At 41.1% G+C, this 14,926-nt stretch overlaps 2 protein-coding genes and 1 long non-coding RNA gene across 5 annotated transcripts in view; 2 read left to right on the forward strand and 1 right to left on the reverse strand.

Moving 5' to 3' along the window:
* Window positions 1-9,526, forward strand: part of spag16 (sperm associated antigen 16) — a 773,550-nt gene extending 764,024 nt beyond the window's left edge. For both annotated transcript variants that reach the window (XM_073046458.1, XM_073046459.1), the window contains one exon: window positions 9,184-9,526. In XM_073046458.1, the coding sequence (XP_072902559.1) occupies window positions 9,184-9,359 (176 nt within the window). In that variant the 3' untranslated portion in view covers window positions 9,360-9,526. The remainder of the gene's footprint in view (window positions 1-9,183) is intronic.
* Window positions 1-10,954, reverse strand: part of LOC140728169 (uncharacterized) — a 131,678-nt gene extending 120,724 nt beyond the window's left edge. The window contains exons 1-3 of the long non-coding RNA XR_012099007.1: window positions 10,869-10,954; window positions 10,494-10,785; window positions 8,137-8,402 (exon numbers count right to left, since the gene is read on the reverse strand). This is a non-coding gene — a long non-coding RNA (uncharacterized lncRNA). The remainder of the gene's footprint in view (window positions 1-8,136; window positions 8,403-10,493; window positions 10,786-10,868) is intronic.
* vwc2l (von Willebrand factor C domain containing 2 like) overlaps window positions 10,862-14,926 on the forward strand; it is a 44,181-nt gene continuing 40,116 nt past the window's right edge. Inside the window, exons 1-3 of one of the 2 annotated variants that reach the window (XM_073046469.1) lie at window positions 10,862-10,996; window positions 12,067-12,531; window positions 13,249-13,378. In XM_073046469.1, the coding sequence (XP_072902570.1) occupies window positions 12,112-12,531; window positions 13,249-13,378 (550 nt within the window). In that variant the 5' untranslated portion in view covers window positions 10,862-10,996; window positions 12,067-12,111. Of the gene's footprint in view, window positions 10,997-12,066; window positions 12,532-13,248; window positions 13,379-14,926 lie in introns of those variants that run through there. The other variant, XM_073046470.1, reaches the window with a different exon arrangement.

Below are 14,926 nucleotides of genomic sequence, written 5' to 3' on the forward strand. Positions count from 1 at the left end.
TGATCACAGCACTGAGTGCCCAATGAGCAAATAGCCACAACCATATGAATAGAGAAACAGAATAATTTCCAATAATCAAAATTTTCTCCACATCTTACTCCTACATTGAGCAACATATATCACTCAGCAAGTCAGGCAGCATCTATGGAGGGGAATAAACAGTCGGAGACTCTTTATGAGGACTCTATGTACTTGAGCTTGAGGAAACTGCCTCCTGAAGCCTACACTGTCACCCTGTCTAAATTTTGTATATTCCAATAAGATTATCTGTCATTCTATTAAACTCCAGTCAATATATGCCTTCATATGTCAATTCTCTCATACATGGCATTTCTTTTTTATTGAAAAAATAAACTTTTTTCATAAAATTAAATACAAGAAGTACATTACTATCAGTACATATGTTCTGACTTCCATTGACAATCAAACCAATACATCCCAATACAATATTTGAAGGCCATTCATGTTTCCTCTTTCAACAATGCACCTTTTCAACAATTAAGTGTTTGAGATGCTGTTAGAGAGGACCCAACCCATCAGTGGGGATTCTGGCCTGCAGATTAGAAGGATACATTTCCTCAATTAACTTACGTTAGTCTATTATTTCCAGTTATTTTTAGTGTTTTGATTACTTAAATCAATGTTCATTTCTAAAGAACTGAACTTGAGACATTTAAAAACTGTTAAAAATCTATTAAATGCTTTGTAACAATGCAAGCTCCAGTCCATGTTTTGAGTTCTGGAGTAATCCTGGAGCAAGGCTTCAATATTACCTCTGAGTTACTGGTGTAGCCTTAGCACTCAACTCCAAGACATAGTGAACTATCACACCCAACAATCTCTTTGAGCCTACTTTGTATAGGCAAATTTCCAAACACTTAGGGACTACTTACAACAAGTAAAACACTCAGTTCTGAATCAAAAAACCAGGTATTGAAATGTAACAATAATGAACAATCATGGCATGAAAGTTCCAGTAGTGAACTTTGATCATTGCAGTCTGCAAAAGAATAAAACTCATCATTTCTTGTGCTCGGTGACACATTAAAATGTCTCAAAATGGTTTCAGGAGAAAGCCCCAGCACTACATGCCACTCCTATCACTGGCTGTCCACCTCACCCTCTGTCCTGATACACTCCTTCTCTCTCATACTCTCTCTTAAGCAGTTTGAATTCTTGTTGAGTGCAGTGACTGGATGCCATCAAGTGTGCCTGCACCTTGAGGGAGTAGTAGACAGAGTTTACTCCACTGTTGTGATTTCCCAGCTGAATATTCCCTTAGATATCTACAGATTCCCCTACTCTATATTACCTTTCCAGTCCACATGTATTTGCCATATCATGCTTTTTCTCTGTCTAAGTCCTCTCACTGATTCATAACAAAATGTGCTGCACAGCAGAGAGATTTTCCAGGGAATTTCATCTTACATCTGTAAGACTACAAACATTAAAACCAGTGACAGATATGGACAACCCATAACACTTGACACACCTGATCAAGATCAGCCTTCTGCACGCACAACAGGTTAAGTGTGCTCTAAGAGGTCTGTGGACACAATATTGGAAAACATCTGAACATAGATTGTACCCATAATCGTTATCTTTATCTATTCTTTCAAAGTACACAACTTCATATGTTTCCATATAATACTGCATCTACCATTTTATTGCCTACTCACTCATCTTCTTTATATCTCATTACAGATTCATTTGTTCTCCTCACAACTCAGTTTCAAACCAAGCTAAGTCTATTGTCATCACACGTATGGATTATTGCTTAATCAGTATAAGCTGTGAAATATTGGGTCAGCAGGACTGATTCCCATGGTACCCATGAGTAACTCTTGATTTCATGGCAGCACTTGACTGAGTGTACAGTCAAGGTGCTTTGGTAAAAATGTAGGCAATAGGCATCAAAAAGCAAATGCTCCATTCATACCTCTCACAAAGGAATACAGTTGCGGTTGTTGGATTTTATTTATCCCACTCCCTGTATATGAGTGAAGGTGTTCCTAGGGCTGTGACCAAGATCCAAAGATTATCAGCTGCTTCGTCAGTGGCTGATTTTAAGAGTAGATTTTAAGAGTAGAAGGGAGATGCTTGCTGATGACTGAACCAGATTCATTTCCATTCACTATTACTGTGCAAATAATTGTCATGCCTGTGTAAAGAATCACCTAGACAGCATTCTGGCATGGGCTGATAGATGGGAAGTAACTTTTACATGACAAAAGTGCCAGGCATTGATCAATTCCAACAAGTCAAGCCATAAACCCTTGACATTAATGGCATTCCCATTGTGAAGTCTCCTGTTGTCAATGTCCTGGTGGCACTGTAGACCTGACACTCAACTAAACCAGTCACATAACTACAAAAGCAGGTCGCACATCCTCTGGTACTGTAATTAATTTTCTTCCTGCCACTACAATACCTTTCTTTTATCCACAAAACTCAAGTCAGATGCCTGGCTTGACAAAACGTGTGCAGTGTTAACAGTGCTCAAAAAAAGCTCACTGCCATTCTGGACAAACTTGACAGAATGCTCAGAACTACCCTGAGCATTATTCCCTTCACCAAAAAAATACCGTGACTGCTGTGTGTGACATCCACAAAATGCATTGTAGTTGTTTATCTCATTTGCTCTGACAGCAACTCCTAAATGGATAATGTCCACCACCAAGAGGAACAAGGGATGTAAGTCAATAAGTATACCAACAGTCAGTATTCCACTACACAGAATGCACCTAAATCCTGGAACTCCTTCCCAACGTCACTCTGGGATACTTTAATCAGAGTACTGTTGTGGTTCAAGAAAGCAGTTCATCAATACTTCCATGGATAATTAGAGATGGACAAAAATGCTGGCCTTGTCATTGATGCCCTAAAATGAATTTAGAAAACAGTAACAGTTTGACATTCTGTAGTTTTCTAATCTTGGCTTTCTATCCTTTAAGCAGTTCTCTATCCACATTAATATGGTGCACTCCCATCCCCAGCATTTCTTTTATGTTAAAACATTTTTTTTCTGGGGTTGGAACTTATAAACTGCTGTTTGAAAATTCAGATTAATTACACCCACTAGCTTCACTTTCTCTGTCCTGCTGGTTACAATCTCAAAGAATACCAAATCCATTAAATTTAATTTTCCTTTCCTCAAGTGACGTTATATTATGATCTACTGTTACATCATTCATATGAGTTTAAGCATTTTGTTAACAACTAATATATAAGTAATTGGACTATGAACTATGGTTTCCTATTTTCCCACTTAATTTCTTGATTATCAAATATTGCATTTACTTCAACTAGTCTTCCCAGAGAGCTCTAGAATGTAGTGAACTTTAGAAGATCATTATAAGTGCATCCTCTTTCATTGCAGCCACTTCTACTACAATTCAGGGATGTGAGCTATCATTTTTTTAACCTGCTTAATTTCTCCAGTACTTCCTCTTCAGTAATTTTAATTCATCTCTTCATTAGACCCATGGTTTCTGCCATATTCTGTTATATTTATTCTTTTTTTATTTTCAGTAAAGACACATTCCAAATTGAGTTTAATCTGTCAACCGTTTGTTTTCATTTCCTCTGCCTTTAAGGACACGCATTATTTTTTGCTAACACTTTGCAGCTTCACACAGTCATAACTTTTTACAGATTTATTTCTTATTGTCAATTTTCTTTCATATTCTGCCTTTATCAAATTCTGTTCCTTGGATGTTCCTCTTAAAAGTCTTCCAATTCTTCAGTTTCTACTATTCTTGCCAATGTTATAAAATACTTATAGTCAAATAATTCCCTTTGTTTTTGTAGTTTGCCACTTGAAATGGGATTCATTGGGACTTTCAGATATATTGTATTTTCAAATATTTACTTCACTTTATCCACTAGCAAACATTTTAATCAAATTTCACAATCTACTTTAGCCAGTATGTCCCTTATGACTAAATGACATTCAAGACTCTAGTGTCCAAAGGAACTGTCTGAGCTGAAAATAATATTCTATCTGTAAAGGATAAAAGCATTGTCTCATAATTGCTAAAAGGCTGTTTAATTAATTAATAATGTATGGTTGATGTATTCCTTACTTATAGATGGAATGGCATTATTAGTAAGACTGTACCTAAATTTCTGATGAGCTTCACAGAATTTTGGCTGATTTGTGGACAAGCCAGACAAGAATTGCAGGAAAGTTATATTGACTATGTATTAATAGGAGTAATTTGCAGCAGTCAGCAAGCATTTTCATATCTGGGGATGGTAACAGATTAACACATCTTTCAAAATGTTTTATACCTGGCAGTGAGAAGGTTGAATTGTGGCTTGTTTTGACCTCAAGCTACTGTTCTTCCTTGGCCATCTTACAATGGCAACTGACATTTGAATGAGGCAGCGCTCAGTGGATGTAATCACACAGAAAGGTAGGGCCATTTTGTTCCTTCACAACCCACAGCCAGGAGAACACCCCAGAGACTCCTCCGGAGCAGCAGGATGACCTGACTCCCCTAAACCTCCGCATGTAGGTCACCAAAACTACCAATGAACTGTGATCGTGGCCTGCACAAACCAACCCTGCCCACATGTTCACTCTTTGCTCCACTGTGGCACATTGTGGTGGAGGCCTATCAGTGTGAAATCCCCCAGAATTGGGGTTCCTTGACTGGGCTTATTTATGCTTCTGCTGTCAGTTAGGTTCTAAATGTTGTCAAAGTCATATATGAGTTCATTGTCAAATGCACAAATACATGTATGCACAGGTGCAATTAAAAACTTACTTGCAGCAACATTGCATAGTTTGAAAAAGTTTAATAGTCCTGATGGGATAGTTGCTTGCTACAAATAAGGAAAGTCAGTGTGCTTAATTCTGGTGATGTGTCTAATACCATACATGCCTCAAATTAAGAGTTCATCTGACTTTTTTCTAAAAATAGTCCTTTTTATCATGAGAAAAAATCTAATGCTTTGCCAAACAATGGAAATCCCCACAGAATGTAGCATTTCCCATCACGTACTTCGTACATGACAGTACTGTTGTTACTTGAATAACAAGTAAATATTTTGGATTATCAGTGATTTTAAAAAGAGGTTGAGTGTGGTGCCTTTCCCCTGCACACTATAACTATGAGCATTGACACTATCATAGTAGGTGACAGATAAAAGGCTGATCAATTTAATATCTTTAGAACCTGAGCTGTCAATAATTTATGCTTTAACATGCAGACCATGTTTGTCACTACCCCATGTAATCTAGTTTATCACCTTATAAAATTAATTGTCTTTGAAGGAAGGGCTGAAAAACCCTGTTCCACAGTAATAAATTGAATTTAATGTTCTGGATCATTACAACAGAGACAATAATGTTGGTTCTACAGTTAACCACAGCAAACTGCAAATTTCTGAATTAGGTCAGCAACTGTACTTAAGGAAGAAAGGGTTTGAATTTATAGGAGGCCTTTCAGTCATCTACACCAAATATTTCACAACAAAACATAAACATTGAAGCCTTCTTATGGCTTTGTAATGGACTAACAGCCCAATTTGGTGACAAGGAGTTTCCAGAATCAGTAAGATAAATAACCAGGGTTTTGTTTTGGTAATGTTGTTGACTGGGAATTAAAACCAAAAGATCTGCTTTATTCTTCTTTGGAACAAGACCAGGATTCTTCCATCCTCACCTGATATGAGAAGCTGAACCAGATTTAATCACTTTCCCCAAAATGGCGCCCTGCAGCTGTGCAGCACACCCTCAGTACTGCAGGTAACCTTCCTGTCGGGACTGCAATGGAATTGAACCTACCAACTGACACTGGAAAAAGTAGCTTTTAAGACTGTACTGGACTTGCTTTGCGCCGAAGGTGGCCTCGACCTTAAGGACGAGGGCGGTGGTAGGTGGGGAAGGGTAATTCCTTGAATTCCGTCTCCTCAACTTTTCATATGTTTTCATTGCCAAAATAAAGACAAGTTGGTTTTTAATGACGATGTATTTTGACACTGAACTCTGTTTTAAAGCAACGGTTTGATAACAATTTTATTTGAGGAGAGGATAATAAGTGGAAAAAAAGGAAAATCTTTTTAAATCTATGCTGTAGCATTAAAGATCAAGTATAATATTTCGATCTTTACTTGAAAGCAGCTTTGTAATTCTGATAGAAATCGCTTTTCGATTACGATCAATTCCTCTTCCGCAATATCCAGTTGACCTTCCCCTGCTTCGGTTGTTTATAATGAAACTATATTATCGATCCACGCTGAGGAAGTGTGTGGGTAGATTCATCGCCTTGCAGCAGAGCGCTCTGAATCTATTCGTTTTACCAAATGTTATTAGTTGGCACGCATTCAAATCTTGCTGTGTATGTGTTATCGCTGGACATTGGAGTGGTGCCGATAGGATGTTGGAACAGTGTTCGTTCACTGGATCGAAGCATCAAGGACAGGGAACGCACAGAAACTCCAGCAAAACCTGTCGTGGCCGACATCTGTAATAAATACTCGTACCTGCCATTCCGCTCCGTTCATTCAGCGCCCACTGCTACGTCAGGCTTTGTTCTGACTGAGGAAGCGAGCTGGCTATTAAAGACTGGTAAAGAGTGTGAATTCATCACACTTAACTGCGGGGGCGAAATACACGACTTTCAAAGACACTAGAATATTCTTCGCAATCACTGCATGAACCTTTACCGACCTAAAGTATGAACGTGCATGTTTCTTTCCAAATGTCCAGCAGGCTGAAAGCGATCTCAGGGGGCGAAACTGGTTGAGTTCTAAAAAAGACAAGTATGATACATTGTCCTTATAATCGCCCCGACCCTCCTTTACATTATTTGTTGTGTACGTTCAAATATCTCAGTATTGAGCACAATTCCCTGATGACGTTCACCATGAGAAGGTCACTGTAAGCTTGCGCTTTTCCTTACTGTCTCAAGTGCCTGCTGAAGTGTTTGATATCTTAAAAGACGTCCTCCAGATTCTTACTGTATTAAGTCATTGCTGTTGTTGCAGTACGTTCAGTTTTACCTAAACTCACCAGTCATGTCACTGCTCGAACCATGCCTTTCAGTAAGTAGACGTGCGCATCTGCCGACAACATGTTTCGAAATTGCCCCTTTTATAATGTAACTCACAATAATCGTGTTTATAATCAAGTGAGCTTTATTCCTTTGCGAAACTCACGCCCCACGAAAGGAAGCAAGCAATTTAAAGCATTTAACCGGTAATGTGAGATGCAGTGCCTGGGATTATTGGCTGTGGTCGTGGCTATGGGAAATAGCATGGTGTTGGCAGGTTTATGGGTTCTGTAACATTTGTTTCTTGCACGGTAACGACACGTCACCTCCATCGTTGGTTCTGTGCAATTAAAAGCGCGCCTTTAATGAACCCAACAAAATAGCAAAATAAGTGAGAGGTGCTGGCTTCAGGTCAGTATGGGGAAGCTAACTCCTGAACTGCAGTTCGAATCCTGTACTCGACCGTGGCTGTTCCTGTTTCTTACCACCTGCCCGTGTTGCTGTAAATACACGTGGCGCGTTCCTGGTATAAACCAATGGCTGCTGCAAGTCGCGTTTATGATGGTTCTGTACCAAAGTTTTCTAGAGGAATTACCAAGGTTCAGACACTCTACCTGTCTCTCCCGAGGAGAAAGGGCCACAATATTAACATTCTTATTACTTAGTTTAAATAAAATTATGGGCTCCGCTGACTTTTAGTTCAGTCCTTGGTTTAAAATTTAGTTCCATCCCCAAAACAGGAACAGGAGGAGGCCAAACGACTAACCTGCACTCTTTTCTTCCGCCATCCATATAAATCATGACTGACCCGTTTCCTAAATGTCCTAATCCTGAATCCTTTATTGCATTTCCACAACAGAATTCTTTAATTTCACTTTTGAATTTTTCAACTGAACAATTAAACTGGAGAATTCCAGATTTTTATTGCCTTTTGTTTGAAAGTGTTTGCTAACATCAGGCCTCCCCACTCATTGCCATCGTCCTTAATTATTTCCCCCAATTATTCATCCAACCCCCTTTTCAGAGGTCACTGCCAAATCTGCCTCCTTCATACTTTCAGCCAGTGTATTCGAGATCATAATAAATCCTGAGTAAAGCAATTTCTCCTCCTCTTTAGCAACCTTTGACCTCTTACCTTCCAGTTTGGTCACCGATCCGTCTGCTACTGCGAGATTTCTTCCTTAGTTACTGCACACTCACAATCAGAATCGTGTCTGCTCCACCATTCAATAAGATCGTAGCTGATAGTTTACCCTAGCGCCACTTTCCGGCATTGAGCCCGTTCCCACTGATTCTCATAATATCCGAAAATACATCTCGAATCTTTGGGCGAAAACATTTCTTCTCAATGTTGAACGGTCGAACCTTGAGTTTGGGACTGTGATCCGTTTCTACACGTCGCTGCCAGGGAAAACATAATTTATGTCAAGCTCCTTAAATAGCCAATGACTTTTTAAAAAATCTGCAAGGCCTTCATCTGCTCTCCCTCAGTGATGTGCAAATTCCTGCAAAAATCTCGTTAAATCCTTTGCAACAATCTCTAGCCATTAAAAGGTCACACGGTATCAAGGGTACTCAGTTGAGAAAATCAATCTAGAAACCCCAGCGTTTCAGTTTTAACTCCTAATTGGAACCTTAATGCTTTTTTAACATATTAATTTTGACCATAACATTGTCCGCTCTAAGGAAAGCACGTCCATCTTCTATGATCTTCCCAGTGTAGCTGATGCCCCGCGTAACCGGTACCATTGTGGTAATTCTCAGGCTTCCTCAGGCCTTGACATCTTTCTAGACAGGCATAATACAGACAAGGTTATAGCCACAAAAAGGCTCTTCCCCCATTGATGTGAAAAAGGCAAAAGGTAGTTTCTGTTTTGAAGTACGGCTTTTGCAGTTCAATCGTGTCCAGTTTATCACTCCTGATATGATCACGGTCCCAATTGGGCAACAGGGTACTCTTGGTACCATATGGCCTTTTAATGAATAGACAAGATCGTAAATGATTGAATGAGATATTTGCAAGAAACCACATGAGTTGGGTGGTGGGGGTGCCTACTGCTGTTTGTAAAACTGCATTGGTATTAAACGAGGTGGGCCTATTACAAATCGCTGTGTTCTCGTGATAGCCTCTAAGGATGACACTTTTTATATTTATCGTTGTTTATTTTTCTTTTCTCCTTAGGTCAACTGGTGATCATGGCCAGCAACGATGGAACTGTGAAAATACTGGATCTGCCCACGGCCCAGTTACATAGTCTCGTGGGACATGAAGATGCCGTGCAGTGCGCACTGTTCGACCACAAGGCTGAATATGTGATGTCTGGGGGTTCAGACGGGACTGTCCGTCTCTGGACATAAAGCAACCGTGGCAGCAACTTTCTGTCGGAGTTTAATTACCTTTAGCTCCCGCTGTAATGAATCGAATGTAATGTATAAATCAAATAATATCTCTTACCAACTTTGTACTGGGGATTCATTAATCAATCTTTTTCATCTTTTGTTAATTAATAAACTACTCTCCTAAAGTGTTTGCTTCAAGGAAATTATTATATACATTTATTAATGTTCTGGAAATTACCTTAAGTAGGAAAGGGGATCGTGTTATCTTTTCCATCCTTCCCGCTACCGCTCAACGTGCAGGTACCCTGTACAGTCAATGTAAATTACGGGAAAGTGTTTAAAGCAATTTCATGCTTACAGTTATAACTGCTAAGCCAATAGAGTTGCAGAGACTGAGTTCGAATCAATATCCCGAAGGAAATTGGATAAGTAATTGCAGAAAATAAATTTTCAGGGCCACGGGGGGGAGGAGGGGAGGCGGGATATTTTGGTGGGAATAATTGGATCACTTGTTTCGCACGGGTTCGAAGGGCCGAATGTCTTTTGTAATATCTGGCATTAATTTCATAGACTGGTGTGATTCAGATCAATAAACGGTTGGCAAAGGGGTTTGATGTATTTATTTAATTGACAATAGCCCTGATACGAAAGCATCCTGCACGAGCTATGAAACATAGTGCACAGAAGGCCCCCTTTTTACAATCGAGGTATCCGGTTGCTTGTCTGACAATGACGCCTAACGACCGCTTGGGGATACGATGTGCCTGGAACTCACTTGGTCCATGCACCTTTTAAATGAGCCTTAGCCATGCATAAAATGTGACCTCCTGTCGGTGAAACAAATCAAATCTACCGACAGCATCGGCAGTGCTGCCGGAGCCTAACCTGTGAGCCAGGCATAGAGGGTAAAAATGCTACAGCGGAAGAGGAGAATGGAGCGGGTGGAAGATGTTCTGCAGTGAGAAAAGAATTTCAACCATTTCCGAGACCTGGGGTGAAGCTTCATTACACTTTCCCGAGCGTTCGGTTCGGGGCCATAACTCCGCCACCTTTGGTTGGTTGCCTGTTGGATAAGTCGCCTGTTTATACAGTGGTCATCACTTAAAATACCCCGGCAGCGTGGTTAGCAGAAGAATGCTGAGCGCAGCTCACCCACTGTCGGATTAAGGCGCTCGGCTCCGAACCTTCTCCGTGGTCCTGAAAAGCGCATTTCCCACCTTGTCTGTTTTGTTTTGAAAGGTGATGGTCACTAGGCCTGATCAGTTCGAGTTATTCCAGCCAGAGGGAATTGGGAGCGTGGTGTGAACATGCAGGTGGTGTTAGCGTCTCCGGTGGGACTCCGCGCCGCCTTGTACACACTTACAGCAGGCGTACTTCGGAAGGCGTCAGCTCCGGACTGGCCCTGCATCGCGAGGGGGTTCCTGTCCAATCTTTAAAACGGCAACTTTAAAAAAAATATATAATTACTGGCTGATATTCCAGCAGGGAAGAACGAAGTCGAGGGAATGCTTAAGTGATTTAAATTACCGTGTCTTCGGGGGGTTGCTGCTCGGCGACTCTCTTGCCTTCATTGAAGATGCGCTCTGCGTAAACAAGCGTGAGTTGGCCACAAATCATCTGCAGAGAGCATAGCGTTTGAAGTTGATTCGGGCGAGGTACCCTCGATTTATTTTTCTAAACACTGTCACTGTAATGCACTGCTTAACTGTACCGTGAAATATTATTTTCCTTACCGGGTCGATCTTGGTGCCAGTCGAACTTGTAGGACGGGAATGCGGTATACTTGCAACTGGTGTCAATTTTACTCTGAATTTTATTTTCCTTTCCGTTTCTTAGGAAGGTTTGAATACTGAAGGTCACTTTCGACGAACAGCCAGCACTGCATAAAACTAATTCGTAGTCAGTCGCTCGCTGCCCTTATCTTCCCCCCTCCCACCCCTTGAAAATTCCTGGCTGTAATAAGTAGTTGTAGATTTGCTATGAATCGGGCCCTGCACAGTTAATACTGTTATGTTCAGCAGGGGTTCGGCATCGAAACTGCGAAGATTAAATATCATTACATTCTCGACAAGAACGAGGCTCGACCTTAGAACAAGAGAGATTTCCGCCCTCTTTTTAATCCACTCTTCACCCAAAAAAAATGTTTTTATTGTATGATAAAATTTGCCGAGCGAGTTTGATCTGCCCCAGTCGCCGACTGAAGTTTGTGCAGTTGCTTCGGACGACAGGTGGGTGATGTCAGTCCCTTTGCTCTGTGGGGAGCACTCGGGACGGAAGGTTGTGCACTCAAGCCCTCCCTAGAGACTCGAGCACATAATCCCAGTTAGCCCCGTGCACTGCTCAGGGACGGCAGCAGGGTCAGCGCTGCCATTTTTGTCCCCAAGCTGAGACCTCAAAGTGAGTTACTATTTGTGCTGGCTGTAAAGTATAAATGATCCCATAGCATTGGCAAGAAAATTGAGCAGGAAGGTTTTACCGCTAGCTTGACCAATATTTACCACCAACTTCCGAAATGTGGTTTGTTCATTTATTACATCACTGTTTTGAGAACTTGAAATGTATAAATTGCACCCACTCTTTCCCAAATTAAACCAGTAATCTTGCTTCCAAAAAGAGCGCATGGGTTGCTAGATCCTCTGGGACATTCTGGGTTGATAAAACAAAACAGCGCAGTTTAAGTCTTTGATTTCTTATTAAAGTTGTTGTTTTGCCGTGTGTTTTCTAGTCCGGAGTTTATGGGCGGCTGGAGCCGAGTCCAGAGCAGGAGCTGATGGCCAAGCGAAAGCATTTGTGGACTATGGCTCCCGGGCTTCCTGCAGCATGCGTCCTCCTCCTGGTCGCTCCGATTCTGGTTACCCCGGCTGCCTTCGGTCAGGACGATGATTCGGGAGGTGATAGTACTCAGGTGGTCGGCAGCAATGACAACCTGGACTTCGACGATTACCGGGGCAAAGGCTGCGTGGACGACAGTGGGTTTGTGTACAAGTTGGGCGAGCGCTTCTTCCCGGGCCATTCGAACTGCCCGTGCATGTGCACGGAGGACGGGCCAGTGTGTGAACAGCCGGAATGCCCTAAGATTCACCCGAAGTGCAGTAAGGTGGAGCACAACGGTTGTTGCCCTGAATGCAAAGAAGTGAAAAACTTTTGTGAATATCGGGCGAAAACCTACAAAGTGCTGGAAGAATTTAAGGTAGGAATCTTGTCTTTGCAGCTGCACACATCGTTCATCTTCCGGGACAAACTAAACGTGGCTTCGTCTTAAAGTTGGGAGCAAAAGATCAGAACTGGCTGGACACGTATATATATTTTTAAGTAAGATTGTATTTTGGAGGCACTAATTCATTACAAATATATATGCTCTAGTGTTGTTTTAAGAATCTTACAACCAGTCTATAATTATTTCTGGGACAAGAAAAACATAAATATATTCACTTTAATGGCAACTGTATGAAGCACAGGCCGATTAATAATTGTATAAATTATGAAGTCTACTGTTTTCAACATCAGTGTTGCAAATGTATTCTCATTTCTGAATTTCGCTGTATCACAAAGAGGAAACCTGGCAGATTTATCGATTCCCTTAAAGCTCAACCACAACATTACACAAACTAGACACGCAATGAATCAGCTTCTTTGGGCAGAATAATAAAGAAACAGATTAATTTCAATTGCAGCCACTGCAGCCACATCAACACCACCCTTTCTGACCAATCCCGCGCACTTCGCTAAATTATTTGCTATCATTGTGTTTCCGCTGTAAACCTGATTCCGATCTCGCTGTTTAAGCTGGGGTGGGACTGTAAGTCGCGCTAACGCTAAATGCCTCTTTGAGTAATGACGGGAGACAGCTTTGCCAGGGAAAGCTTGGTGCCTGGACGACTCAGTAAAATCTCTGTGGTTATTTCAGCCGTCTCCCTGTGAGTGGTGCCGATGTGAAGCCAGCAGTGAAGTGCATTGTGTGGTAGCTGATTGTGCGGTCCCTGAGTGCGTCAACCCGGTCTACGAACCCGAGCAATGTTGTCCGGTGTGCAAAAACGGTAAGGAGCTGCTAATCACGCGGATTGTTTTCTGCGCCAAATGGCTACTGTTTTACCTTTGACGTTGTAAGTTGATTTTTCCTGTTGAAAGCGTGTCAGTCTAATGAAATTCAACTAAACAGTTAGAATTAGGAGTAGTATAGATGAGAACTTGATGGAAGGCACTGTTTTGGTGGGCCCAAGAGACAATGTGTGTGCTTGTAATATGATCAAAGCAATATCTTATTGGTTTTTTTTAACTGAAACACTATTTAATCTCTCTGGATCATATGGATCAAATACCTGACTACAGTAGCCTTCACAATGTAGGAAGGTACGTGAGTACTTGCTAACCTATCAAAAAGATCAGAAAAAGTGTTTAAAAAAGGGAATCTACACTTAAGCATCCCAACTATAGATGCTTCAGAGGGCAAAATTTGGTTCCAAAGTACACAGTTTTTGAAGTTTATAGGAGTAGTTTTATTTCATTTCCAAAGGGTGCAGTATTTATGAATACCACATTGGTAATGGTATTAATGACATAAATTAACCAATGACTACCAGAAGTGTGCATTACCCAACAGCAATGGAGATTTTACTTCAACGTGCCCATTTGAAACTGATGCTCTTATTTTAAATTTGAGCAGCTGAACATAGGTTCACCAGCATTCAGTACTTTCAGATTTATTGCTGCCTGGTTTCACTTCATCGGGTTTTAGCGACATTTACACATAGTCTACCTGTGGCCTGTCAAAGTAACTTAGTTCTAAAAGGTATGGTGGGAATAGGTGCTGAAGCCCGACTTGAAGATTTTGTGTACTGCAATTGTTTTCAGACAAGGCTGCTCCAGCCTAGCTGTTAGATCTGTCAGTTCTGTGTTGGAAGGTTCTTGGAGTAGTAAGATCTGAACTGATATGCAGCACTCAGTCCATAACCACTGTGGTAATATTGCATGGGAAAGGTCAGAGGAAAGCACAGAGGTGATGATCTGATATTTCTATTCAACATATGTAATGTATTTTGGAACTTCAGTATGCAATGTTTATTTGTGGTAGATTTTGCATTGGATGCTGTGATTATGTGGTCTTTCACAAGAGGTGTTAAAATGAACACCTTTTGCTTGTTTCAGGAGGTCCCAAAGAGGGAGGGGATCAAATGTTAATTACCTTGTGCCCTAACTAATATTTGTTTCTCAAACTACATCTCTGAGTTAGTCATAGAGTTGTTAATATTGCAGTTTAGGAGATCTTGTGTGCAAGTTAGTTGGCTGTTGTGTTTCCTGTTTACCAACTGTGACCAAACCTCACAAATTATCGGTTTAAAATAATTTGAGATCATCAATGGTTTTCTTACCCACCACCCCATGAGCCTCCGCATTCAACACATCATTCACCGCAACGTCCACCATCTCCACAGGGATCCTACCACTAAATATATCTTTACCTCTCCCTGCTCCTCTGCTTTCTGCAGGGATTTCTTCCTCCTTGATGCTCTTGTCCATTTGTCCATCCCTATTAATCTTACCTGAAAGGAGCAGAAGTGCTACACCTGCCCATCCTCCCTCACCTC

This window comes from Hemitrygon akajei, chromosome 5 (genome assembly GCF_048418815.1).
Source record: "Hemitrygon akajei chromosome 5, sHemAka1.3, whole genome shotgun sequence".
In the NCBI taxonomy this organism is placed as follows: Eukaryota; Metazoa; Chordata; class Chondrichthyes; order Myliobatiformes; family Dasyatidae; genus Hemitrygon; species Hemitrygon akajei.